We start from the raw sequence: 26,148 nt of genomic DNA on the forward strand, positions 1-26,148 counted from the left end.
ATGTGTCTGAAATTAAGAGATTACATGGTTCAGATCCACCTAAAATCTTTCCTCCAAACTGGAATTTTTTATTTCAAAAAACCTCGATAGAACTCAATCTATTCCTTTATTGGAACAACGATTTTTCTTGAGCATATACAAATACAAACATTTAGTATTGACACATATTAGTTCGAGTGTTAATCTCACCCGTGTAAGTTTATCTTATACTACTGGTTTGAAATCCAAATAATGAAGAAGGGAAAGTGCATAAGATAGATGACAACCAACACTTTGTTCTTCATGTCAAATCCTTAAAATGTGAATCGTAAATGAACATGCCAGTTTGAGTGTTGAATTTAATTCAAACAGATTAAACTGAGTGACAAATGACAGTTGATCAAATATGTGCCGGCAGGATCCGAATAAAAAGTTTACGTGCAGTGCGAGCTCGGTTATTTTAATTTGCTACTACGAAGGAAAAAGATACAACAATTACGAGAATAAAAGATTGAAGCATTCAAACGACAATTAGTATTGCTCAAAATTGAGATGATTTTGAACATTTATTTGTTTCATCTCTCTTCTATATTTTGCGTATAGAAAATGACCTAAAAGGTATACAACCAACGACGGCAACAACAAAGCTTTATCCCACTAAGCGGCGTATACAGATGGGTTTTGTAATTATAGTAAGAACCTAGTCATTAGCACACAACAACTACAGCTGGTTTTATGAACAAATAAATGGCGATCGAATGTAAAAAAATGAACATTTGGACGAATTGAAGGCGCAGCGACTCTGTCGCTTCCAGCATTGAAGCATAACCCTTGCAGAACTTGAACATATTCGATCTCAAGCTTCTGTTGTGCTCGCTGGTCAGATTACTTGCATTCACAACATGCATCCATATATTGAGCTTATCAGTCTGAGCTCCAACTTGTCAGAGACGAAGTCACATTTGTTTTGCTAAATAAAGCGTCGACATGTCTGGTTTAGCGAGGTATCGCAAAGCTCAAGTGCGAGCGGCTGCCCTTGCTCTGGCCAGAGACTTGGAGTAGAGTTCTTCGTATTGTGATGCAGAAGTATCCCAACTGAAATCTATATTCATGACCTTCTGAACAAGCTGCTGCCAACTATCAGGGTTATTCATGTAGAGGTTGAATGCACGTTCCATAGCGCCGTTTAATCCCTGTCGGCATTTCCAAGTCAGGATACAGCTAATCATGGACAGGGAAAACTAAACTACTGAAGTGGAGAAAAATCACGAGAATAACGGAGACAGATGATGCAAGGATGTCCTATCAAATTCCAAGCCTTGGGAACCACCGATAAAAAAGAAGAATGAAGAAAAGAAAAGCAAGAATGTGTAAGTGTGTGAGATTTACCTGTTCGTCAGGAGTCAAGAATGAATATCCATTCCGAAACTGAAGAGGTACGGTGTCATCATCAACGTCAAAGACACTGCAGACAAAGTATATAAGGAATTAAGTTTACTCTTCAAGGAATAACATAAATCGCTAGTAGAAGATATAGGCATTGGATACCCACCTATCATTTAGACCACCAGTTTTTCTTGCAATGGGTATAGAACCGTATCTCATGGCTATCATCTGCCCAAGAAAAATAAGACGTTAATCCAGCAATACATAGTGACTAGTGTGCTGAAGTTTTGCACGGGTAAGAGAAGAGACTTTACCTGTGTAAGTCCACAAGGCTCAAAGATAGACGGGATGATGAACATATCAGAAGCAGCGTAAATGGTATGGGAAAGAGAATCATCATACTTCAAAATCAACCGAATATGATCATGATTCGCAAAATGACTTGCAATACCCTCAAATTCCCTCTACAGTAGAAAACATGGCAAGAAACCTTTCAGTTAACGGTTCTACTAATAAGTATTTACAACCACTTGTTAATCAAATAAGCCCAACAAACACACCACAAAGAACTCAACACGCGATATTAAATTGGACTTGAACCCAGAATCTTAGTAATATATTCGATTAGAGAATAGGTATAATGTTTGATAATCCATTCATCTTAACAATATATTTATATGATAAGAGACTGCCCAGACATCATAAAAGTCTAACAGTAACGAACATAGCCAGGATATAATATCAAAGCGGAAGATAGAGCAGTGCCTGAATATGATGCACTGGGCTAGAACCCAAAAGAACAAACTGTCCTCCGAGCTCCAATGTTCGATATATCGCATGTCTGATAAGATGCACACCTTTCTGTGGCACCAATCTTGTTATGCAGCCCACCTATTCAAGGAGTGATCAAACAGTTTCAACTAAGGACTAAAGTTGCTTGACCAATCACTCATCTGGCTTACCGCTTACCGAAAATAGAATATGATGCCATTTTATGGAGTGCCAAATATGACTCCCTGTGAAAATCAAATTTAATAGAAAATCAAATTACCAATGGCCTCTTGACATCTGCCGAAGAAAGCCCCAGATTTCTTCTTAATGCTTCCTTATTTTCTGCTTTCCCCTGACGATCATTAGCACTGTACTGTACTTTGAGATATGCATCAGTGGCAGGATTCCATGCATCTGCGTCAATACCATTTAGAATTCCAACGAACTTCTTAGAATGGAAGTTTAGTGTTGAATGGAGACCATGTCCTCCCTGTGATCATAAATAAACAACTATTTTTATACAAATGGAAGTTCAAGAATATCCAATAACATGGAAGCATGAAATGATACATCAGGCAAACCATATGACTGACACAAAAATTCGACAAATTGGCTAACTTCACAAGACTTTTCACCCATGGCATCTTAATCAATTTCAAGGCGGTCTACCGTCAAGTTATCTTGACTTTGTCATTAAAGTTCAAAACAGAGACCATGATGTATTTTTGCATGAGTAGGGAAGAGAAATGTTGTTCTCTTTTCTCATCTGTGAAGGGTACTTATGCCCAAAAACAGAATAAAAGTGGGATATTGAGTGTTCAACAAGAAGAACCTACTGATTAGTAGCCACATAATTTACTAGAGTCCAACACCTGATGACTTCTATATCAAAGCTCTCATAGAAAAGCACATTTTTGAAAGTTTTTCTTTCATCTTAAAGAGGCCAACATCATCTCAACACAAATCCATAAACAAAATCATACTCAGATGTTATTCCTAACGTGTCTGTAATCTGGATTACTACTTATACAAGAGAGATATATTTAGACAATTTATGACAGAAATTAACATTTGGTGAAAATAATTAGATTCTCCAAAATCAAATGTTAAAGGAAAACAACGTCTCTAGGCTGGTACAGGGCAAGCAATTTGAATTTGAATCTGATATCTATAGGAACTCGTAAGTATGAGCAAAAGCCATACCTCAGCAGTCCGCACCTCTTGCGCATAGGTGGGTGATACTGTTGTCACAATATTAGAGAATACAACTGCACCCTTAAAGAGGAAAAACAAAAATGAAAATCGAATCAGGAAGGGTTTTACTGACTCCTGAAAGATGCTGGTAATAGATGAATCAACAATTGCTATACCTTAACAGCATTGATCCTATCGTGTGCTGAGTTGTCCTGCATTCTATCTGGTCGATTTAGCTGGTGGACATCAAGACCACAAGATGCCAATTCTGAAGCACGCGCAGTCCCTTGGTATTCAAAGTTGTGGCATGTAAAACATATTCTACCTGAGTTCAATCCCTTTGGAGCATATAGATCCCAGTAAAGTGGTGCCTAAGCACAGCAACAAGTCAGTCACTGAGAGAACTAAGGTGGTCAAAGACAGCATGGTAAGAAAAATGAAGGGTTTAACGGTCCATACAACAAAAGCTGTCTGCCAATCATGGCAATGAATTATGTCTGGTTTCTTGCCAGATTGAAGAAGCAACTCAAGGGCTGCACGACTGAAAAAGGAAAATCGCTTGAAATCATCACGTTCCCCATAAAATTGTCCTCTCCAGAAGAACTTGTCAGGATGAAGAGGCTCAATAAAATAAACTGGAAGACCTGCATAATCAACACTAGAGTGAGCATCCAAGACTACAGTGAGAATCCAAGACAAAAAAAGTCATGCAAACAGAAACTTTCAATGTACGAACCTTCTACAGTGCCAACCCAGACTTTATTTTTGAATAGTCGACCATCAAAGTATGACTCCAGCACCACATCTACGGCCTGCATGTTAATGTGTAATGAGACTCAAGTAGAAAAACATCTTTTCTAAGATTCATTAAGTATTCAGTTTACCATTAGGTCAGGAACATGATCGTACTGCATGCAGTCATATTTGGGAAGTATAATTTCCACAAGGTGTCCCTTCTTCTGCAGTGCTTTACCAAGACCAGCCACAACATCCCCCAAACCACCAACCTGTAAAATTAACTAGTTATGTTGATGGTATGTTTATCAAACCAAATGAAAGATCATTGAGTTGTCCCTATACATTTACACAAATGTTAATGCTTAACAAATTCCTGAATCTGAACTGCTGTAATAAAAGTTATTGTAGCTTGACAAGTAATAGAATAAAGCAAAGAAAGATACAAATGTATAAAGGCAAGCTAATCTCACCTTAGCAACTGGTGCCATCTCTGCTGCAATATGAACGACATGCAATCCTGGACTAAAAATCAACAAGGTCGCAGATTAAATAGAAGCTTAAATATGTAACCCCTTCATTCTTCTAATACTAGAACGGTCATACCTTGTTTGTGATGATGTCAGTTTGAGAAATGTAAACACAGCGTCATTCACGTTCTTTTCCTTGCATGCCATGTATGAGTCACGAATTCGTCGATCTCTCTTCCAGACCATTTCTCTCAACACCTTGGCATCATCCATTGATATTTTTTTCTCAAACAACCAACCATCGATCATAAGCAATAAACGACTCCAAAATTCCCACGGCATATCATCCACAGGTTCATCAACTGCCCTTCTCTTGCTTTCTTCTTTTAGAGTATTTAGTGTATCTTGAAATTCCTCCACAGATTCTTGATATAATTGAACATAGGAATGTATCTCTTCATCAGATCTTTGAAGCCGGTCCTCCATAAGTTTTATCTTCTGCTGCATTAGCTCATTATATTGTTGCATCTTTTCTGATGACTCTTTATAGATAGTAGCTGTTTCAAGAGATTCTTCTAATTTATCAACTTTCTTTCGAATCTCCTGGTTCTGCTGTAACACGGTAATAGCTTGATCTGCCTGTTTGGTTGACTTGTCTAGCAGTAGCTGCAAACTCTCCACCTTCTCCCATAATCCTTTGCATTCGACTTTAAGATTGGATAGTTTGGAAACATCTTCCTGAGAAACTGACAATTTCAATTCCAACTCTTTCAAGGCAGACTCTAAAGTCGACCGTTGTTTTTCCAGCATTACCACTCGTTCATCCGTATTCTTCACACAGCTAAGCTCCTCCCTAAGTGCTTCTACATCATTCCTGAGGGATTGATTTTCTAATCTCAATGCATTCAGATTGGTAACAAGAGCATTGATGCTAGTTCTGTATGGTACAGGAGCTTCTTCATTAAACAGCTCGTCTTCATTCTCAAAAATCTCCACCTGACCTCTTTCGACACCACCACCAGTATTAAGATTCAGATCACTCCGCATATTATCTAATTGGTTTTCTAGAAGTTCCACCTTTATTTTTTCCTGGGCAGCTACTCTAATCCGTGCATCGGTCTCTGCCAATCTCATTTCCAAAGCATTCATCTCTCCTTGCAATGCCTCCTTCTCACCAAGAATCCTGTCAAGGTCTTCAAGCGCATTAACCCGCGCTTGGTTGAGAATATGGATATCTAAGGAAACAAAGATATATACACATTTCACAAATCTAATAGAAGAGGCATAAACAGTAAGACCTGTTTGGGAATGCTTCTAAAGACTAAAAGCGCTTCTGATCACATTTGAAAAAAATAAATAAAATAAAACTTAGGAGCACTTTTACATAAGTCAACTGCTTTCTTAACTGCATTTAAAAAATCATTTGAATTTGTAATAGAAATTTCGAAGTTTTCTAATAAAGGTGCTAGAAATTTCGAAGTTTTCTAATAAAGGTGCTAGAAGTGCTTATGCCTGGAAGTGCTTCTAACAAAAGCAGTCCCAAACGGACCATAAATGAAACCAAATGAACAGGGAAGAGTAATATCATACTTTTCTCTGCATTTCTAATCATGCCAACCAAATCCTGTGTACTATACGCCTGTAAAGCCAACGAGTAATCAAATTTATGAAAATTGAACAAATATGTATGTATGAACCCTTGAGTTTCGAAAAGCAAAGGCGATGAGTTACCGAAGGATCTGCTTGATCAGACGGAGTCAGAGCCGTCGAAATCGAATCGTCTCCATTGGCAGTGCGAGCTTCGTCATCAGATACGCTTTCAATGGGGACGACGACGCCCGCCGAAGAAGCATTTTCAGATTCGGAGTCGTCGTCGCCATTGAGCTGGAAATCTGCAGTCTTCGAAGGCTGTTCGACCGAGTCTTTCTTCCTCAGTCTCTGCCTCTTATTCACGCAATAGCAACTTCACAAGTTTGAAATTGAATCAAAATCATCATCAATCACTTGATCAAGCAGATTGAACTTTGAGAATTTGATCAATAAACGAGCTCAGAGAGAAGGGAGAGAAAGAGAGGAGGGAGGGAGAGAGAGAGAGAGAGAGAGAGAGAGAGGGACCTGAGATTGCGGTGCCGGAGCTTGTAGGAAGAAGCGGGAGAGCAGTGAAATGAAAAGCGGGAGCTCGAATTTGAGCAGTGCCTGGAGGCGGAGTTGGAGCCGCTAATGGTGAGCCCCTGAGTTACGAACCAGGTCGTTAGCCTGACCGCCATTGATGATCAACTCAAGCTTTCTCTCTCCTCTTTCCGTGGAGAGAGAGACGAAGGAGTGATTTCTTTGGCACAATGAGTACTAGTTGGATTTACTATTATCTCTTTCTTCTCATCGTACGACTCGCGGTGTGTCCAAGCAGAAGCAATCTCCGGTCCAAGGAAGGTATATTCGAATCCTCTCCCCTTTTTATTTTGTTAATTTTTTATTTCATTTTTCACGGATTCATTTTTTAGACCGTTCTTTGCGTTCGATTAGTCACGCTGATAAATTACTCAATAATAATTAAAAATTATTAAAATACATATGTGAGTGTTTCTCATTTTAAAAGGTAAATTAACGTACCAAAACCGCTCATTAATTTTCTATTAATTTGTTACGAGATATCTCATATTTTAAAAAATAAAAGAAAATAAAAAATTGAATTGGATTAGTGAGCAATATTGAGGAGGTGAGGTGTAGAATGTAGATGCAGAGTTGGGCGCATCACGCTCTTATCCAAATCGAATGGTGATGGGTGTGGGTCATGGGAGAGAGATCATCTCCGGATTCGTTCCATTAAATCTTGTCAATCAATTAATTTGAGTTTTTGAAATTTGTTCTAACAGCTAAAAACAAGGAGTTCCTTTAAAAGTTACAATAATTTTAGTCGTTGAATCAAATTTTAAGAGTCTGAATTTGTTGATTGATAAGATTGGTGAAAGAGATTCCGAGAAAATCCCTTTTCATAGGCAAGATCCTTATTGGGTGGCCCTTCCACAAAATTTGGAACTTAGGTCACATTACATCAGTTCCACTCGTGGGGACATTAATTGTCATCAATATTACCTTAATGGTTTGAACTTGTGAAATTGCACACATTAATTGTTACAATTAATTATTGTCATCGTTGTTACCTTTTGGGGCTGAAAGTTATTAGTTAATTAACTATTTGTCTTTTGCATTTTTACTGATTGGGCTTTGGCTATTCTTATTTTGTTGGGCTAATTTAATGTACTTGTACTGGATTTTTCTCTTTCAATGAAACTGCTTACTTTGTTTTCGACCAAAAAAAAAGAAATATTTCTCAACATTGCCACATTTTGTGACTCTAGGATTTGGGTGCTGGGGATTCAGATAAATATCCATTGGTTTTGCTCCAGGGCGAAAGTCTGGAAAGAAAATGAGAGAGTGACGGGATGTAAAGAGTAACCAACTATCTATGAACTAATCAATAATCAAACGAGACTGAATCTAAATAAGTGAATGAACGAGTCAGGGGTTTGTAAAGAGCAAAGGACTATAAAAAAAACACTACCCATAATAGGAGTCTTGGCTAGTTTGAGCTGAAAGACGAGTCGAAGAAGTCAAAAGAGCAGGAAGAGGCATGATAGCCATCAACCGGAAGCAGTGCAGAAAGAAGCGGGGGGAGGCAGAACCCAAGTTAGGAAAAAGACGGGGTGGTATGAAAATGTTAACGAAGAATTGACGAAATTATTCATTATGGGTTTGAATTTTAACGGACTTTACTACAAATATTTACGCTTGAATTTTTTCTCTATGGTATTAACTTCCGATTATCCTATAACAACGGAGACCATTAAAAGCCATTATTTTATGACATACGATAGTTAGGAATTGGAGTTCCTTGTGGTTCAATGCAACTTAATATTTTTCCGGAGAATAAAAGTCACCTGTAAAATCGCGATTTATGGAACTTGGAAGCAACGTTTTGTAAAGCCAAGGAATTTATTATTTCTAAATAGATAAATAAATATCTTTGCAAAAATTCATGGTGCTGTGATCAGACACCGACACTCCTGATGAACAAAGCCACCAATTTGTTCAGGAACCCATCTGTTTCTCTGCGCCTCAGCTCCTCCTTCTCGCACTCCGCCGCCCTGTCGCCTACTCAGCCGCCGCACGACCTCGCCGCCTGCATAGCCTCCCTTCAAGCATGCGCCCGCCGCCAGAATCTCAGAAAAGGCAAGCAAGTCCACTCATTTATGCTCGCCAATGGCTTCCTCCGTTCCCCTCTCTCCACCACCAGCCTCATCAACATGTACTCCAAGTGCAACCAGATGGACGACGCCGTTTCGACTTTCAATTATCAGTCTTTTGACCACAATGTGTTTGCTTACAATGCTGTCATTGCTGGGTTTATAGCAAACGGGTTGGGTAGGGATGGGTTCGAGTTTTATAGAAGAATGCGGTTTGCCGGTGTTCTGCCGGATAAGTTTACGTTTCCGTGTGTGATTAGGGGTTGCAGTGGGGTTTTGGAGTTGAGGAAGATTCATGGGTTGGTGGTGAAATTTGGGTTGGAGTTGGATGTGTATGTTGGCAGTGCTCTGGTGAATACGTATTTGAAATTTGGGTTGATGGAGGAGGCACAGGAAGTGTTTGACGAATTGCCTGTTAGAGATGTTGTGCTTTGGAATGCGATGGTTAATGGGTTTGCGCAGATTGGGCGGCTTGAGGAGGCTTTGGCGGTGTTTAGGATGATGGGTGAGGAAGGGGTTGTGCCGAGTAGGTTTACCGTGACTGGGGTCTTGTCGGTTTTCGCTGTGATGGGTGGTTTTAACAATGGGAGAGCGGTGCATGGGTTTGCGACGAAAATGGGGTATGATTCAGGTGTTGAGGTTTTGAATGCGTTGATCGACATGTATGGGAAATGCAAGTGTGTTGGAGACGCCTTGAAGATTTTTGAGATGATGGTTGAGAAGGATATATATTCTTGGAACTCAATTATTGCGGTGCATGAGCAATGCGGTGATCACGATGGGACTCTGAGGCTTTTTGATAGAATGTTAAGGGCTGGAGTTCTTCCTGATTTGGTAACCATCACGACGGTCCTTCCAGTGTGCGCTCATCTGGCAGCATTGATGCATGGTAGAGAAATTCATGGATATATGATTAAAAATGGGTTGGAGAGGGATGTGAATGTTGACGACGTGCAAATCACCAATGCAGTCATGGACATGTATGCAAAATGTGGGAGCATGAGAAATGCTTATATGGTTTTCGATAAGATGAGGAATAAGGATGTTGCATCCTGGAACATCATGATCATGGGTTATGGCATGCACGGATATGGCAGCAGGGCATTGGATGTGTTCTCTGATATGTTTGAGGCACAAATTAGGCTTGATGAGGTTACATTTGTTGGGGTTTTGTCTGCGTGCAGCCATACAGGTTTAGTCAGAGAAGGGCGTGAATTCTTGAGACAAATGAAGTCGAAGTATGGCGTGGTTCCAACCATCGAGCATTATACTTGTGTGGTTGACATGCTTGGTCGAGCTGGGCATCTGGAGGAGGCTTATGAACTGGTGCTAGAAATGCCTATCGAGACCAATCCTGTGCTGTGGAGGGCATTGCTAGCAGCATGTCGACTCCATGGGAACCAGGATCTCGCAGAGGTCGCTGGGCAGAAGGTGATTGAACTTGATCCAGGGCACTCTGGTAATTATGTGCTGATGTCCAATCTTTATGTAGCGAATGGTCAATATGATGAGGTAACAGAAGTTAGACATTCAATGAGCCAACAGAATGTGAAGAAGACACCGGGCTGTAGCTGGATTGAGCTGAAGGATGGTGTGCATGCTTTTATTACTGGTGATAGAGCCCATCCTAAAGCTAACTTTATTTATGCCGAATTAGACTCATTGACTGCTCGTCTTGGTGAGATCGGATGTGTGCCTCATTTCTAGAACTTGATTTGTACTGAAGTCCAGCATGGTGGTTCTCGATGGATATTTTCCCCATCTTCCCCGCAATACGCAGAAAACAAAACAAACAGGACAATTGACAACAGGAGTTACACCGGAGAGTGAAGAATCCATTTTTACTTGCATTTTTGGCCGAAATGATCTTGATCTGCTCTTACTTTGGGTGCAAGGTTGATCGCTGAACCGCAGAAGGGAATAATAGCTTGCTACACTTGTGAAGAGACGGAAATTGAAGAAGAGACATAAGAGAAACCAAAACTTATTTCGATGCTCTCATTTGGGGTGCTCTGAAACGCTATGCTGTGTTAGTCAGGATCGCTGAATGCTACTCGACCGTAGATCTGAAACACGAAATGGCTTGTGACTGTTTCGGCTCTGGGCAATGTTTAATCAGTGTTTGAAGAAAGCTGCATCACTCTCAGGACTTGACAAGCAATTCTTCAGAACATTATGCAAAACAAACAAATTTTGAGCCATGAACAGTTTTTACAATGCAACATATTTGTTTCTTTTTCCATTTTTTCTTTTAGAAAGAGCAAAGGCACTTTGCGAGGGTCGGGAGATATCTATTGTACGTAGCCTTACTTTTGTTTTGCAAAGAAGTTTTCATGATTCAAATCTGTGACCTTTCGGTTGCAAAAGAGTAGCATTTTCATTGCTCCAACTCGTCCCCTCCTTTTAAAAAAGATGCTAGCAATCGGCACACACGCTTCACCCATTCAAAGTAAATTTATTTTTTAATTTATTATGACTTATCATTAATGAGCACAGATCACAACTCAAAAAAGAAACAGAGATTAAAAAGAGAAGAGAAAAGGTAGGAGAACGTGGAGAATGTAGAGAGAGGAAGAAGAGGAGAAAAGCAGGGTATATTTATTTTTTAATATTTAAATAAGATATGTTATATTTACATGGTTGTGATGTTAGTATAGAAAAGAGTAAAATTTGTGTTAGATGTAATTACTAAGTTGTCCACGTTTTTCATTTTTGTTTAGTTCAGTGAAGAAGATTAGAATGGTAATTTGCTAGAGTTTTGATTGATAAACAAGTTTTATTAATATGTTTTGTAGTTAGTTAGAATAAAGGGAAAAAAAATGAAAACTAAAAACAATGGCTTGTAAATTATGAATTTTAACGAAAATGATAAAATAAAGAGTAAAATAAATAATACTAAAATTGAAAATTTTAATTTAAAAATATAATTTTTCGTTAAAATAAACATTATCTTGAATTTTTCATTAAAATTTTCAAAAAAACAAAAAAAAATTCCCGGAAATAAACCGAAAATTCCCTTTTGTTTCTTCGATCACTTCATCTGAGAGTCGTTCCGTATTTTCCCTTAAAAGTCCTCGCCTTTGACGGAAAGCGAAAGCCTTTCGATTCCCCAAAACATGGGCTGCGCCGTCGCAATCACTCTTGTAATCGCCGCCGCAACGCTGATCGTCACTCGGTTCCTCTACGTCCTGCACCGAACTGGCAAACCCCACAAACCCCGCAAACCCAGCAGTTCGAAAGGCTCAGCTCCCCAACCCCTCAGCACCCTAATCGTATTGGGCTCCGGAGGCCACACCGCCGAGATGATCAACCTGTTGTCCGTCCTTCAAAGAGACAGATTTGCCCCCAGGTTCTACATCGCCGCGGCCACTGACAACATGAGTCTCCAGAAAGCTCGACTGCTCGAAGAGAACGCCGATGAGAGTTCGAGCTCGCAGTTCATGCAGATCTACCGGAGCAGGGAAGTGGGTCAGTCTTATTTCACCTCTGTTTTGACTACTTTGATTGCTTTGGCTCATGGGCTCTGGCTAATGATCAGAATCCGACCCCAAGTGGTAATTCTTTCGCCTTTTCAGATGTTCGCTATTTCGCATTTTCGCAATTTGTTTCTGTTGATATGAGACATTGGAGATCAAGTTGTTGATGATCAATGCTGTTGGTGTTGCAGATTCTGTGCAATGGGCCTGGGACTTGTGTTCCACTTTGTGTAATTGCATTCTTATTCAAGGTTTGGATTGATCCTTTTGATGTTCTTTTCTCATATTTCTTTTTTGGGTCGTTGCGGTTTTCTGCTGTTATGAATTTCGGGACCTTTTCGATTAGTGAGGTGATATCGGAAATGTGCAGGTTGTGGGGATTAGATGGTCGTCTGTGTTTTATGTTGAGAGTATAGCAAGAGTGCAGAGGCTCTCCCTGAGCGGCTTGCTTCTTTACAAGTTACGGATAGCCGACCAGTTCTTTGTCCAATGGCCCCAGTTACAGAAGAAGTATCCCAGAGCTCACTATGTCGGTTGTCTCATGTAGTTGATCCGATTCTGCTGCTGCTATACGTGCTCTAACTTCCAGGTTTTCTCAATGTAATGTGCACTTCTCAAGTTTTTTTTTAAACCTCTACAGTTATTTTAAATACAACTATAGTTGCCAGCATTTTTAACTTCTTACTAATTGAAGAAGAAACTGATATCATTGTGCTACGAGGATTGTGTAAAGATCGTTACGATATTTATAATCTTTCTTAGGGAATACTTGAAATCAAAAGTTATACATAACTGGCTTCAACTTGTAACCTCATATAATTTAACGCATCATTATTTCTTTACCTTTTAGGCTCTGCAGTCTTCCCTTTTCTAGTTCACACTTCCACGTGATGATGTTCTGCATATATTTGGCACTCATAATGTTTCAAAATGTTGACGATTTGAACTTTTCTGTACATACTGAAGGCATAGCTCTAAACCGGCATGTCATTGATAAAGTCGGTTTGGTTATGTCTAATGTACATACCGTTTTTGACATTCAAACTTGAAGGATTAGTTTTAGTTGACAAAACTTATGTGCAGCAAAAAGACTCCGGTAACTACTGCAGACAACAAAGAAACTGATGATAGCGTATAGATGGTGATACGCACCCATCGTGTAAAATCTCCGGGCTGAGAAGTTGTTGCTTGGTGGGGGTTTTTCTTAAACTCATGTGCATTGTCTTCTTCAGCTTCTTCAACTGGTATGAAACACATATTTGGATTACCATGGAGGTGGCTTCATCTATGATTTAGTTCATCAATAAACTCTCAATTTTTTCTCTATAGCATATGAATATAAACGATCTGTCAAACTATTCGGTGTTTTTTCTTCATTCCTTCATTGCAAATGTGCGCTATAATTCTACTGCTAGATAATTAACAAGTATAAAGGGAAAAAACCGTCGAAACAATTTTCGGAATTTATGCAGAAGAACCATATAAAAACATGAAAAACCAGAAAATCTGTGTACATATGGAAATCTAACTTACCTACGATGTGCGGTTGCATATCTTGAGCCGTTCCCATGTCAGAAGTGTAATCTTAAACTGATATACCAGAGAGAGAGAGAGAGAGAGAGAGAGAGAGAGAGAGAGAGAGAAGGAAGAGGAGGCAGAAGAAGAAGCAGAGCTCTTGAGTAATATGGAAAACCTGAAATTCTTGCAGGTGATGGAGGTATCACTGTCAAGACGTTACAACACCGTTTTAAACATGTTTTGGAAAACATATAGGCTGCATCAACAAGCATCAGCCAGTACATATAGCTACTGGTATGATTTAAAATATGTTTCAGGCCGTTCGAAACAAGATTCAAGTGAAAGCAACAGCCTTTCATCAGGACAATTGGTAAGCTTGTAATTCTATTCTTTTGCATGAAAGCAGAGATTGATCTACAAAACAGACCTCTCTAATTCATCATTTCCGGCGTTTCTATTCTCCGTCTTGGACTTACGATCTTCGATGTAGTGATGATACGCGTACGAAACAAATCCCCAAATACCCAAAACCATGGCTATTCCCTTGATTCCATTCATTTTATCATGGAAGAAGATCACAGCTAGAACTGGAACGGCGGGCAAACCCAAAGCACTTATGGAGTTGGAGAAGAGGGAAGAGGCCTCCAAAATCAAGCCTACTGCTCCAACAGAAAAGACCTGCCATGTTATTGCTGTCCATGTCAAATTCATCACATAGGATACCTTCCCTAGTTTATACCCCTCCAACTCACCCTTCAAATGCTTCCACTCTCCGCTAGCGAAAAGTCCGACCACGGTAAAACAGGTTGCAACCATATTTGGATACACTATCATGCCCACGAGCTCTCTAAACGTCTCCCTTTTTATAACCCTTTTGAAGGCAAGCTGAGTTAGGGAGAGCGTTAATCCGTATCCGGCAGATGCCCCTAAAGTGCATAGGAACCCGATTGCATACTTGACCTTCGACCCTCCCCTTCGATCATCGCCTCCAGAGTCGTCTTCACCTTGGAATGCGAGGAGGGTGGAGGAGATGGTGAGGAGAACTAGAGAATTCACAATGTAAGCAGTGAACTTTTGCGCGTTGAGGAAGAATGAGAACAATGCGTTGAAGGCCAACTGAGATGCACAAATGAGGGAATAAGTAGACACAGGAAGGTAAGATAGTCCTACAGAATACAGGTAGCAGTCTAGGGCTATCAGTAAGCCAAGAGAGACATATACTGATGCGAGGACTTTGGTAGACGGTGGTTTTGATGGGATAGGACTACCTTTTGGGGTTGGATTATTTCTGCTTGCTGGGATAAAATAGTAGGGAAGCATGATAGGGAAGCCACAAAGTTGTACTACTGTCGCCAGCCAATTGCTTTTGGCGCCTTTGTCGTAGTACTGTTTCCCCAAGAACGTTGCAACTGACTGGCCGGCAATGACGAGGAACGAGTAAATGGCGATTCTAATCCACCAGTTGACGCCTCTGCGCCGCGGTAGCAGTGATCGGTCCGAGGCATCTGGAGGCCCTGATAAATTTGTTTCATCTTCTCCATTTGCTTCCTTAACTATAACAACATATATTTACAAGGATCAGTATTAAGCTTAGGATAATAACAAGGTTGGGATTTTGTAGAATTCTACCCCCAAAACCACCCCCAACTTGTAACTTTTATGACTCGCGTAAGTTGTAATAAGAACATAATTCACTTCTCGTAATTTGATTCACTTAACATGTATCAATCAAAAGTTTTAAATAGACCGGCTCGTAGAACAACTGAATATGCGGTCAAGAATTCCGGTACATACTAGATAAGCTTTAAATCAGTTGCTATATATACTCAGAAAAGATCACATAGAATAGAAGTAGACTTACCCCGGATGCTGAGCTGAAGTTCTTGAGCTTCTCCCATGTCAAAGATGAAAAAACTCACAAACAATGGAGGGGGGAGAGAGAGAGAGAGAGGGGGGGTCCTTGTTTCAGCTCACATAAATTATGTAAATGAAATGCATGCTGGCTACGACTCTTGTAATTTGTATTATTGTTGCTTTTTTTATATTTTTTTTTGTATCCTCAGAAACGGCAAGCTACAGACAAGGACATCACATTCATGAAAAATAGATACGGACCAAATTGGATCACTCAACCTTGTCTGATATATGAATCTACCTGTTTTCAGGCGGCTGAGATTATTGTAAAAACTCTATGTCGACGCTTCATTTTCTGGCTACGTGTGTGTATATTTGAGCACAAGAACTTCAACTCCTTTAAGATAAGTAGGATATCGGTGGTCTAAAGTTTTCAATCTCGAAGATACAGTAATTAGCGTTTACATACTTGAAATGAAGTGAAATATATATTCTCCTTTTGAAAGCTCTATAAGAATAGCAATCGAGATTTTTTGCAAATCTCTATGTTCAGAGTTTATGGATTTAGAAATCTAGATCACTAATGAGAGAAATAAATCTGAACCCTTATTTTGTATGAGATAGACTGATAAAATGAACTAATAAGGATCATATGATCTAAATTGAACGATACGATCTCTAAATACGTAACACAAAAATACGGTGAGGATCTTAATTAAGAATAGAAACCTCCAAATTTGGTCTTTTGTAGAAGTCGACTAGTAGACTAGTAGTTGATCATGTTCTGAGCTTCACTTTACCAAATCAAGAAAAATCACTCATTAAATTCCAAAACAGCAGCTTCTCGCTCAAATCCTGCTTACTGCAACAAATAAAAAATCACAAAAGAAAGCTGCCAATCTTTGCTTCCAGCAAAGCTGCAATTTTTTTACGTTATATATTGGAGAAATTCAACCCTAATCATAATTTATCTTAATTCAAACAAAATTTCATAAAATATGCGTACCGACCCCGTTATTCCTCAATATTTATTTATTTTCATTCGACTGCAAAATAACTTTTGATTCAGAATAATAATAAATAAATAAACAAACAAGTTTTGATATTCATTATATCATGCAGTGTCAGTGACAAGTCAAGGTCGACCCTTATCTTCTTTCTATTAAAAATTCAACAAAGATAGGTACAATTATTTGTAGTCATGGGTCCATTACTTACTAGTTCATCAGCTGCTAGCTAACTACCTTCACACAAGATTATAATTATATGTATCATAGACCTTAAAACAGTAGTAGGTTAGTTTAAGTAAGTTTGACTAGTCTTGCAACCATACAACAATATACGACAAACATTACATACTTAATTTTTTTTTTATTAAATAAAATATATTTGTTCAGGTATTGAATTATTCGATGTTAAACTTGATATGTGCAAAAATGTTGAAAATATTGGCAATGTTGAATGCAGCATTGAAAACACTGGTAGTGTTATGAATGCCCACACAAATTTTCAATGTCCACACAAAGTGATATGGACTTGGGAGATGAAGGAGGATCGTACTTTCAAATATGTGTATTGTAAATTTCAAAATGTTTGTTTGGAGTTGTTCTATAAATAGAGCACTCCGACTACCATCAAGATACAGAGTAAGAAAGAAAAGATCAATAACATCAGTATCTATTCCTACCTCTTTTATTTGTCATCCTCTTGTGCTATAGTTACAGTTTAATATTTTACACCTGCTTCGCTCCTGTCACTACTAAAGGTTATCTCTCTAACTTTTACCTATTTATAACAAAAAATAAAATCTCTTCAACTATTTCCATTTGTGTTCTCACCTCTTGGACTTTTGGGTCATCAAGGTAGTGCTAATAAACACATGAAACAAATCCCCGAATGGCCAAGTGGATTGGAGAGGAGATGGACCAATGGAAGTTTAAAGGATGCCGCGGGGATTTGCATATTTAGCGCCCAAGGTCATTTAGGCTTCCAAAACTGCGTTTTAAGTCCTGTAATAAAAATCAAACTTTTTGTTTGTCGTCCAATCACTGTTCTAAAAATCTCCCCCTAGAGTCGCCTAGACGCTAGGTAGTTGGCCATCGCCCCGATTAATACCTAGGCGTTTAAAAATTAAGAAATGATGCTTAAACCTACTGAGGTGCCCGCCTAGGCATCCGCTTACCCGCTCAAACCTGCCTAGGCACCCGCTTAGGTTGCAACTCACTTAGACAAAAAATAGATAACTTTCATTTTAAATTTATTTTTTTCAATAAATTATAAGAGACTTGTTGAATACTTAAATGAACACATTATAGGCTTGTTCCCCATGTTTTCATTATGTTCCAATACTTCATAATATATATGTCAATCTATTTTGTAGTTTATGATGAAATTATATATATTTTAAGTATAAACAGACACTTATTTACACAAAATATAATAGATTTACTTAAATCCGCCTAGTCCGCCTTGGCGCCCACCTAGCCGTCTAAGCGCGAGGCCCCAGCCCGCCACCCGACTAGCGCCTAGCGTCTTTTAAATCCTTGCGTCCGATTAATGTCGTTTTGCTTTCATTTAATTTTCTAAGGCCTCTGAATTACCCTAGGGTGTTGTAATCAGGTTATTTAAGCCATTGGCTGACTAATATTGTAATCATCTTGAATCATTAATCAAACAAAATCCTTTGGAATTTTTCCCAAAATCTGATGGGCTCTAGAATTCATTCTTCGAGGGCTTTCGTTGGTATCCTTATTAGCTTCATGCTGCGTCACCATTGCCTTAATCCCATCCATTTTGCCATGGAAGATAATCACAGCAAACACACAACATTTATGGCATTGGAGAAGAGAGGCTATGCCTAAAAAATCAATCCCACCATACCAACACCAAAGAGTTGACATGTTGTAGCTGACCGTATCAAGTTCATGACATAGGATACCTTCCCTAATTCGTACCCCTCCATCTCACACTCAAACCCTTCCACTCTCCGCTACCGAAAAGTCCCACCAAGACGGCGCAGGTTGCAACGAGAGATTGGTACGCTATCATATCCATCACCGCTCTTGGATATGATAGTGTACCAACCCGATTGCATACTTTGCTTTCGATCCTCCAGTTGGATCGTCTGTAGAGTCGTCTTGGAACACGAGGAGGGCGGAGGAGAAGGTGAGGTGGAGGTTCAAGTTCGAATTTCCCTCCCCCGATGATTGAAAAAATAATATCTTAATAATCATTTCTTCACAGTTACGTCAAACAGATATTGCACTGCTCATGAAAAATTGAACTTTGACTTATAACAAACAACAAATCTATGTCGCAGAGATCTACATTTTCTTCAGTGATTTAACAAAACTGTGGGACAAAGAAAAAGAAGGTACAGAGATCTACATTGTTGCTTCCCGCTTCCTGCCCTCCGGCCAAACTTTCCAAAGCCAAATCTAACATCCATATCCAAGTTTTCACACGGCAACGGAGAGTTTGCCATTCTCGAAACAAAAAAAAATGTTGAAACGCAAGCTTTGCAGGCTATATTCGCAACCGACATCTTCCAATTCCCTTATTGAAGTTCTTTCTATACATGCACATCCAACAGGAAACATCTGTATAACCACTTTTGGGTCTTGAACGGTTAAACCTGTAGCAGTAAAACTCGTTAATATATGGAATTATGAACAAATAAAGAGTGAGCGCATAGCAGAAAGGTTCTTACGGGTCAATGAGGAATCTGAACAAGAATGAACGAGACAAAATACAAACAAGTAAATATGGCTGCCCCGGCAAGAAAATTATGAAGCAGCCTTTGGTTGTCTTTGGTGGGTACAAACACTGTCTTAAGTGTATTGGTTAACTCAAAAATCCGATGAGATACCTGCAGAACCAAGTCAACAGAACAGCAGATGGAAGATGAGAATTTGTAAGTACCGTTGGCTTGCAAAGTTTTAAGGGCTAAATGAAGATTCTTTTACCAAAACATAGATGGCGGTTGTCAGCATGAAGTTGAGCAACGGGTATTCTGGAATGACAGAGAGAAGCCACTTAGGCTGTCCATTAGGTGTGTTTGTTCTGTACGAGAAAAGGAAAAGTTTCGTGTAATTTTTTATGAAAATAAGGCATTTGTAAAGACTAAGAAGCATTCCATTGGTCAAAAAACGTATGGACTAAGTGGTCATAGTTAAAGAAAAATAAAAAAATAGAAGTGTCACGTACCTCAACCAGATGTGGAACTGTGAAATATAGGTCTCCAAAGTAATCTTCCCAAGCCACCTAGCATTACAAAAGTGAAATTGTACACAAAATGAGTCAGCAAAACCTTTCATAAACATGAAAAACCACTTAGGACTGAACAATTATTAACCCTACAAGAGGGACTGCTGTGTTTGACTCTCAGATAAGAATACATACGCAAAGAGAGTCAAAGAGACACCCCGCAACTGCTGAGTAAAGTTCCGCAAGCATATATATACACTGAAATCACAATAAGCAGAGGTGATGGTAAGTCGCTAATATGAACTGAAGAGTAAATGACCGAAAATTGTGCCATCTGATAAAACTCCTAGAAGATCATTCTGCTTAAATTGAAAAAGAAAAAAAAAAGTTTTATAACACTCACGTTATAGGAATCCAGGATGTGTAGGGGTGCAACTTGTTGTATGAAACCTTGTCCAGCTTGTAAATATATTCATACCACAGATACCCAACCTAACAACAAAGAAATAATGAGCATGAGATCAGATTACAAGATCAAAACATTTGCAATTTTTTGTAAGCAGATAACTGCCATAAAGGATGAAACTTACAAATATAGAACTGGAAAATATTCCAGCTTTGATTGAGACTCTCCTTCTGGTATCAGATTCTTCCAATTTCTCCATCCATTTCTCCACCTAAGAGATATTACGTTTAAAATTTCAGTAGTTGGAGTATCAAGAGAGCAAAAGCAACCAGATGTAGATATTCAAGAGATTACATTAGGATGATAATAGGCATATATCATTCCAATGATCCAAATGTAGCGATCAAGTCCAGATCTAAAATGCCATTCATGCAGACGATGGAGATCTGGTTTAGCAGGATCAGTATAACCTGCACGGTAGGAAACAAAGGCGATAAGTTTGAACAATGCATGAACAGTAAGAAATTCATGCACGGAAACAAATCAAGAATCACATATCAACCTTTTCTTCGTCTTCTTTATATAAAGAATCTCAAATTAGTTTAAGACCTATATGTACAAGCGGGCCTTCTTTTTTTTGCCAAAACCTCAAGCCCCTTAACTTGAAAGTATTTGAACAGGTCAACTATTTAAAGTTATTCAATATTCATGCATATATATATATATATATATATATATAATTCACAAGAGGATGACTATCTTTTATTGGTTATAAACTATTTTTCATACAATATTGGCCAAAGGTTCTAAGTAATGAGCCTGTCCAAAAATGAAAATTGAATAGCAAAAAATAAAGACTCTAGGATGAGTTTGATTAAATTTTATCAGAAAGTCAGAATCAGAAGAACAACCATGCCGAAAAGATGAAAGTTCTTGAGTTTTCCAACTGTATTTTTTTTGGGGGGGGGGGGGGTGGTGTTGAATTTCCAACAGTGAAAAACATAATATAAATAAAAAACCAGAAAGCTGAATGGGGTTACTCACCCAATAAGAATGATAAAGGAAGAAAGACTATTTCAAATACTCCGGGTATTTCCCAAATCAAGATAACCGCAAGAAAGCACCCGAGAATCTTCAAAGCCATCACTGATCTGATCTCATTGTACTTGCTAAAGATGCCAAGGGCTCCATACACCATAAGAGTATACAGAGTGTGCATCGGACAGATGTAATAGAGCATATAGTCATTGTTAAGAACAATACAGCAAAACGCCACAAAAAAATTCAGCCGCCACATCATCTGCATTGTACAATAAAGAATACAAGTATTTCAGTACTCCACAAGGACATTTGTGAGAATATACTGCCCAGAACTACATTTTACCTGAGCAAAGCGGGCGAGGCTAAAATCCTTTCGAATGTAGTAATAGGAAAAGTTTCCAAATCCAGTCATCCAAACATAAGCAGCAATAAAGACACGTATTGCATTGTAAATCTCACTTGCAGCAAAGTAATGGTACATTAGAAACAGGACCTGCCAAGAAGCAAAAAAGATGAATTATACTCATAGTACATTCATAACTAAATATTATAAACAGTGTATTGAGCGCACCAAGCTCTATGTATAACAAAGTTTGATGTTCAACTGGAAAAAAACTAAAGAGTACCATTGTAGGTTTTCGCATCAAATCTGATAAACTCTAAATGAATAAAAAGCCAATCAAATCTACAGATTTATCTAGCATATAGTATCCAAATTTAAGTTCAACCGATAACGAAAATATCAAAGGATGACATGACACATGCTTGTTCCAGTTAGACGAGCATGGATGGTTCATGTTTATTATGTACAAACACCCAAACAGTAAAAATAACAGTGGCAGGTCACCACGAGTATAAGTTCACAGTTCCCCTCCTAAAACAAAAGAGAGAAGAAATTCCAAGAGTACACAGTTCTTCTTTCCCAAAGGAAATATCTGTACCCTAAAAGTGATGATCTTGGTAAAGAGTACTTGCCTGCATCCACCCCTTCCATTCCTCAGTCTGATGCCGATTTAGGTAAAGTATGGATTTTCCAGAAAATGCTGATCTGTCAGTATGTTTCTTCAAAGACGTCATTGCTGAAACTATGACCAGGATAAGGTACAGGAAGATGAAAAGATCCCGATTGTATTTCTGTTCAAAGAAGAACCACATAATTAATCAATTTTACAACAAAAAACCAGTTTATTGTTCTTATAGTACATATCAGCATGTGATGATCGGAATATAAAAGAAAGAATTTTTGTGTTTATCAACGTTGGAAAATAGTAACACCAACATCTTAACTTTTTCTTTAATAGAAGCCATATAAAATATAGTATCCTTTTATATCAGGATGTGAAATGATGAGCCAGATAGGTGAACTCAGGGCACTTAGGCAGAAATATCAGTGAGAACGAACGAACGACGTGGAAAAAGCTAATAGATTAGAACCTTTGATGTGATGATACACATTTATTATCATGATAATAGCGTCTGTGCAAGTTTTCCATATAAGTAGCTAGTGGTAATTTAAGAATACATTCAGGAAGCAGACAAATGTACCTTCGTAGAATCTCCCAGTATATTTGTGCGGTCACATATGTAGAAATAGAATAGAATTGCACCAAGCTCAGACCTACAATTGGCATTGAGTGCAATATAAGTATAATATAAATAAGAAATCTGACCCTGAGAAGATACATATTGTACTAATTAGTAATTACTTACATCACTCTAAGAGTTGCTCGGTTTTCAAGTAAAAAAGAGTCATCCATTGTCAGAAACCTAGAAGTTAATGAGAAATGGAATGTGAGAAAGAACTTGAAAAGTAAAATCAACACAAAAATTCGATGAAGATACTGTATATTATGGATGGTAACCTGATCAAGTTTATTTTGATGGATGAACTATCAAACTTTGTAGATGCTGATCTTGAAAGACCTCCTTCCAGCAAAACAGCTCGTTCATCTTCCTTGATTGTCTCCTTCCCCAACTCAACCAGATTAGTATCTGTATCTGAATGACTACAATAGGATAGAAAAAACTTAGTTGTTCCGCATTAGAGAATATTGGCTCGAAATATCATATCTTTGAAAATCCTTGTATCTCATTTCTAATCAAAGACATATCTAGAGCACCATTACCACTTATCCAACGTACTCAAAATACTTTTAATATCCACATTTGATTTATGTAGACTAGTTGGGTAATGATCGTTGAATAGAAGTAATCACTAGTTGACCATATTTATAACTAAGTTCTGTTAAACATTCAAAGTGTGCTTGTTTATTCATCATTGTCAGAATCCCTTAAAAGTCAGTGCTTTTCTGTTTTCTTCCTTTATTTTAACGAAAAAACCAAATAGACAAGGGTTTCACTTGGACTTTGTTTGTACTAGGCTTGATTTATCAAGTACCATAATATATGGCCACAAAACTCTGCATGAGGCCTGGGTGGGCTCCTTTCGATTGAAAAGTGAGGAGGTGAAAAATAAAAGCACTCCCTGTCACACTTATCTCACAGTCAAACTATGTGAACTAGGGAAGCCAGCATTACTGTATCAGCTAACAGAATAGAATATAAATGAAATATTTAACTACATATTTCATATTTCAATAAAAGGTAAGTGGAAGCATGTAAGTTGATGCCATTAAAACAAAAGACCAATTCATATTGCCACTTTGAAGGTAAGGAACTCACACTTTAGGATGAGATGAAGATTTTTTATACTCCAAGTACTCTGAATATATCCATGTGACAAAAACGGGGATGATTCCAAGCAAAAACGACACCTGGGGAATGATATAGAAAGCTTCAATAAATTTGCTCATTCATTTAGTTCTTACATTATTGATACCAAAACAAGATCTTTCATAACGTTTGAGACAGATCTATTTAACACAGGCTCAAAAGTGTAGCTAGTTTGATTGCATGTCAAGCATTTAGAATTGCACAAAAGTCCAAACACATTGAGGCATTGCGTTTCCCATGCACCAACAGAAATGCAAGTCTCTTGGTTATGATATTACTAGAATAAAAACAAGATCCTTGATCTACTTGGGTAGAAAATAAAATATTAAGGATTAGTTGAACAGAGCCATCGTTGTACAATGTTGCATTTTCTTTGTTACCAAGATACAAGATTTACTACTCCAAATAGGGCTTCCTTTCTATGAGCTACTATAACCCAACCAGCCACTACAAAAGGCAATTCCATTACAAAATCACGCAACTTTCTTCGGATCAAGAACTTAAAAAACAAAGCAATTTCTTATTGTTCAACAAAAATTAAAAACCAGTACTTCCTACACATTCACAGATCTTCATCAGAATTGAACAACTACAAATCAAACTAAGAAAATGAAAAAGTCTAGGAATTCAATCAAATCAGCAGAAGATCAAATCACATAAAACAAATTAACAGTCTTTGCTACCTGTCCAGGCGTAACTGGCCCCGCGTCCACCATTTTCAAAATCCCCAAATCAGGCTCCGAACTGAAAAACCCAAATCGAAATTCAACAAAAAAAACAGTAGCAGGAATGGGAAATACGAAGCGTAGATCGACGCAGAGAAAAGTACCTAGTCGAAGGAAGTTCAGAGACTGACTACTCTATCGAACATTAGGGATAAATATGAAAACCCTAGCTGAAGATCGAGGATGAAGAAGAAGAAGACGCTGTCGTTTTAGGCTGTTGCTTGAAGAATAGGGAAAATGTCGGAAGGAACGTCCCTCTCCAGTGAAGTATGTTTTTCCCCAAGCGGTTGGTGGTGGTGGTGGTGGGTTGTTGTGGTTTAGTTGGCCTTTTGTTTTCTTAACATAATTAAAACGTAATTAAGTTGGTAATTTAATTATTAGGTGATAATTGCGATTTGTTTAATGTTTAGGATTAACCTAATTAAGACAATTATTTCATGTTCAATAACTACTAATCTTTGACCTCATCATTGACTAGATTTCCTAACAGAAATTTGAACAGATAAATGTTAAGTAACTTGACTCTTTATGTACTTTCTGTCATCTTATATTTATTTTATAATATTAGCATGAAAATTGATGTTAAATAGTGAAATGAAGTACGTGAAGAATCTCACTTTTGAAAAAGTCTCATTATCACAAATAAAGAATTAGCATTTCTCTTACTAGGAATACGGCAAGAAAAACAAAAAATGAACTTGAGAGAATAAAGAATGAGGAAAACTAATGAAAATGACTTGAAAACTTTGAGTTTTAATGATAAGGACAAAATAAAGGGTAAAGTGAATAGTACCAATATTGACTTTTTAGTGTAAAAATGTGATTTTTCGTTAAAGTGAACAGTACCGTGGGTTTTTCGTTAAAACTCTCAATGAATGAGCATGAGATCAAATGCTCTTCTGATTGATCTAATTTTTGGTTTTACGTGTATTTAATTATAAATTTTAGAATGTGATTCATATAAATTTTGATTTTTTATGTGTTAGTAAACGTGAAGAAGTTAGAAATCGAAATAATTTCGTTTCCTCTCATACCTATTTTAGATGGAAGAGGATCATTTTCGGATCCACTTTGTGGGGATTTTAGGGATCCACTTTGTGGGGATCTTAAGGATCCTCATATCTTAACTGTTCATCGTACATCTTGTGGTCAGTTTTCGTCAGATACTATTTGTGTTTGATTTTTAATAAAAAAAAGTTAACTGCTCTTCTGACAGCATAATACACAATGAATGATTAAAACGTGAGAATTCCTACAAAGTAAATCCGGATGCGGTTCAATTCCATTTTATATGTAAACATATCATTACTTTCTTTGTAGTAAACGTCAAGAATAAACTTTCTTTATTTTATGAGCACAACGATGCCAATCTATACATTAGTATTTTTTGTCAGATATGTAAAATTGGCC

At 38.0% G+C, this 26,148-nt stretch overlaps 5 protein-coding genes across 8 annotated transcripts; 2 read left to right on the forward strand and 3 right to left on the reverse strand.

Annotated features, from left to right (window-relative positions):
* Positions 1-490: 490 nt before the first annotated feature.
* Positions 491-6,959, reverse strand: LOC103951254 (probable starch synthase 4, chloroplastic/amyloplastic). 3 transcript variants are annotated; one of them, XM_048582228.1, is made up of 16 exons: positions 6,651-6,959; positions 6,267-6,498; positions 6,126-6,174; positions 4,672-5,728; positions 4,539-4,590; positions 4,215-4,337; positions 4,067-4,142; positions 3,790-3,974; positions 3,507-3,701; positions 3,340-3,411; positions 2,417-2,626; positions 2,131-2,256; positions 1,680-1,829; positions 1,532-1,593; positions 1,369-1,444; positions 491-1,172 (listed from the first exon to the last, which is right to left on the reverse strand). In XM_048582228.1, exons 1-16 carry the CDS (start codon positions 6,800-6,802, stop codon positions 996-998), a joined length of 2,994 nt encoding a protein of 997 aa, XP_048438185.1. In that variant the 5' UTR covers positions 6,803-6,959; the 3' UTR covers positions 491-995. The 3 variants fall into 3 exon arrangements, with proteins under 3 accessions (XP_048438185.1, XP_009360859.2, XP_048438186.1); XM_009362584.3 differs by having other exon boundaries at positions 4,672-5,770; positions 6,651-6,958; XM_048582229.1 differs by lacking the exons at positions 6,126-6,174; positions 6,651-6,959 and having other exon boundaries at positions 4,672-5,770; positions 6,267-6,390.
* A 1,082-nt stretch (positions 6,960-8,041) lies between these two features.
* On the forward strand, positions 8,042-11,168 carry LOC125476337 (pentatricopeptide repeat-containing protein At3g14730). Its single transcript, XM_048582230.1, has one exon. It carries the CDS (start codon positions 8,603-8,605, stop codon positions 10,484-10,486), a length of 1,884 nt encoding a protein of 627 aa, XP_048438187.1. The 5' UTR covers positions 8,042-8,602; the 3' UTR covers positions 10,487-11,168.
* Positions 11,169-11,880: 712 nt separating this feature from the next.
* Positions 11,881-13,581, forward strand: LOC103938112 (UDP-N-acetylglucosamine transferase subunit ALG14). 2 transcript variants are annotated; one of them, XR_007257594.1, is made up of 4 exons: positions 11,881-12,333; positions 12,447-12,506; positions 12,626-12,855; positions 13,339-13,581. XR_007257594.1 is itself a non-coding variant. In XM_048582231.1 (3 exons), the coding sequence occupies exons 1-3, from the start codon at positions 11,896-11,898 to the stop codon at positions 12,800-12,802; spliced, it is 675 nt and encodes a 224-aa protein (XP_048438188.1). In that variant the 5' UTR covers positions 11,881-11,895; the 3' UTR covers positions 12,803-13,097. The 2 variants fall into 2 exon arrangements, 1 of the variants encoding a protein (XP_048438188.1); XM_048582231.1 differs by lacking the exon at positions 13,339-13,581 and having other exon boundaries at positions 12,626-13,097.
* A 327-nt stretch (positions 13,582-13,908) lies between these two features.
* Positions 13,909-16,128, reverse strand: LOC108865302 (purine permease 21-like). The gene is made up of 2 exons (XM_009362580.3): positions 15,635-16,128; positions 13,909-15,326 (listed from the first exon to the last, which is right to left on the reverse strand). Exons 1-2 carry the CDS (start codon positions 15,669-15,671, stop codon positions 14,188-14,190), a joined length of 1,176 nt encoding a protein of 391 aa, XP_009360855.2. The 5' UTR covers positions 15,672-16,128; the 3' UTR covers positions 13,909-14,187.
* A 2,770-nt stretch (positions 16,129-18,898) lies between these two features.
* LOC125476338 (protein REDUCED WALL ACETYLATION 3-like) lies at positions 18,899-25,042 on the reverse strand. Its single transcript, XM_048582232.1, has 17 exons — positions 24,843-25,042; positions 24,697-24,757; positions 23,963-24,054; positions 23,143-23,286; positions 22,991-23,047; positions 22,826-22,898; positions 22,256-22,414; positions 21,624-21,773; positions 21,284-21,539; positions 20,594-20,709; positions 20,424-20,510; positions 20,237-20,325; positions 20,029-20,091; positions 19,834-19,890; positions 19,593-19,689; positions 19,337-19,495; positions 18,899-19,261 (listed from the first exon to the last, which is right to left on the reverse strand). The coding sequence occupies exons 2-16, from the start codon at positions 24,727-24,729 to the stop codon at positions 19,340-19,342; spliced, it is 1,629 nt and encodes a 542-aa protein (XP_048438189.1). The 5' UTR covers positions 24,730-24,757; positions 24,843-25,042; the 3' UTR covers positions 18,899-19,261; positions 19,337-19,339.
* Positions 25,043-26,148: the final 1,106 nt, after the last annotated feature.

Source organism: the organism of the source record quoted next, unplaced genomic scaffold (genome assembly GCF_019419815.1).
Source record: "Pyrus x bretschneideri cultivar Hongxiangsu unplaced genomic scaffold, Pyrus_bretschneideri_v1 Contig19, whole genome shotgun sequence".
Lineage (NCBI taxonomy): Eukaryota > Viridiplantae > Streptophyta > Magnoliopsida > Rosales > Rosaceae > Pyrus > Pyrus x bretschneideri.

Bases quoted from the DNA above. Each gene is read 5' to 3' on its own strand.
- LOC103938112 (XM_048582231.1), top strand. From the start codon at position 11,896: ATGGGCTGCGCCGTCGCAATCACTCTTGTAATCGCCGCCGCAACGCTG. The intron at 12,334-12,446 runs GTAATTCTTTCG...TTGGTGTTGCAG, and splicing joins TCAGAATCCGACCCCAAGTG to ATTCTGTGCAATGGGCCTGG. The intron at 12,507-12,625 runs GTTTGGATTGAT...GGAAATGTGCAG, and splicing joins TAATTGCATTCTTATTCAAG to GTTGTGGGGATTAGATGGTC.
- LOC125476337 (XM_048582230.1), top strand. From the start codon at position 8,603: ATGAACAAAGCCACCAATTTGTTCAGGAACCCATCTGTTTCTCTGCGC.
- LOC125476338 (XM_048582232.1), bottom strand. From the start codon at position 24,729: ATGGTGGACGCGGGGCCAGTTACGCCTGGACAG. The intron at 24,055-24,696 runs GTAGCAAAGACT...ATCATTCCCCAG, and splicing joins GGCCAGTTACGCCTGGACAG to GTGTCGTTTTTGCTTGGAAT. The intron at 20,326-20,423 runs GTAAGTTTCATC...CTTTGTTGTTAG, and splicing joins TATTTTCCAGTTCTATATTT to GTTGGGTATCTGTGGTATGA.
- LOC108865302 (XM_009362580.3), bottom strand. From the start codon at position 15,671: ATGGGAGAAGCTCAAGAACTTCAGCTCAGCATCCGGG. The intron at 15,327-15,634 runs GTAAGTCTACTT...ATGTTGTTATAG, and splicing joins ACTTCAGCTCAGCATCCGGG to TTAAGGAAGCAAATGGAGAA.
- LOC103951254 (XM_009362584.3), bottom strand. From the start codon at position 6,802: ATGGCGGTCAGGCTAACGACCTGGTTCGTAACTCAGGGGCTCACCATT. The intron at 3,975-4,066 runs GTTCGTACATTG...TTGATTATGCAG, and splicing joins CTGGGTTGGCACTGTAGAAG to GTCTTCCAGTTTATTTTATT. The intron at 1,594-1,679 runs GTAAAGTCTCTT...TTTCTTGGGCAG, and splicing joins AGCCTTGTGGACTTACACAG to ATGATAGCCATGAGATACGG.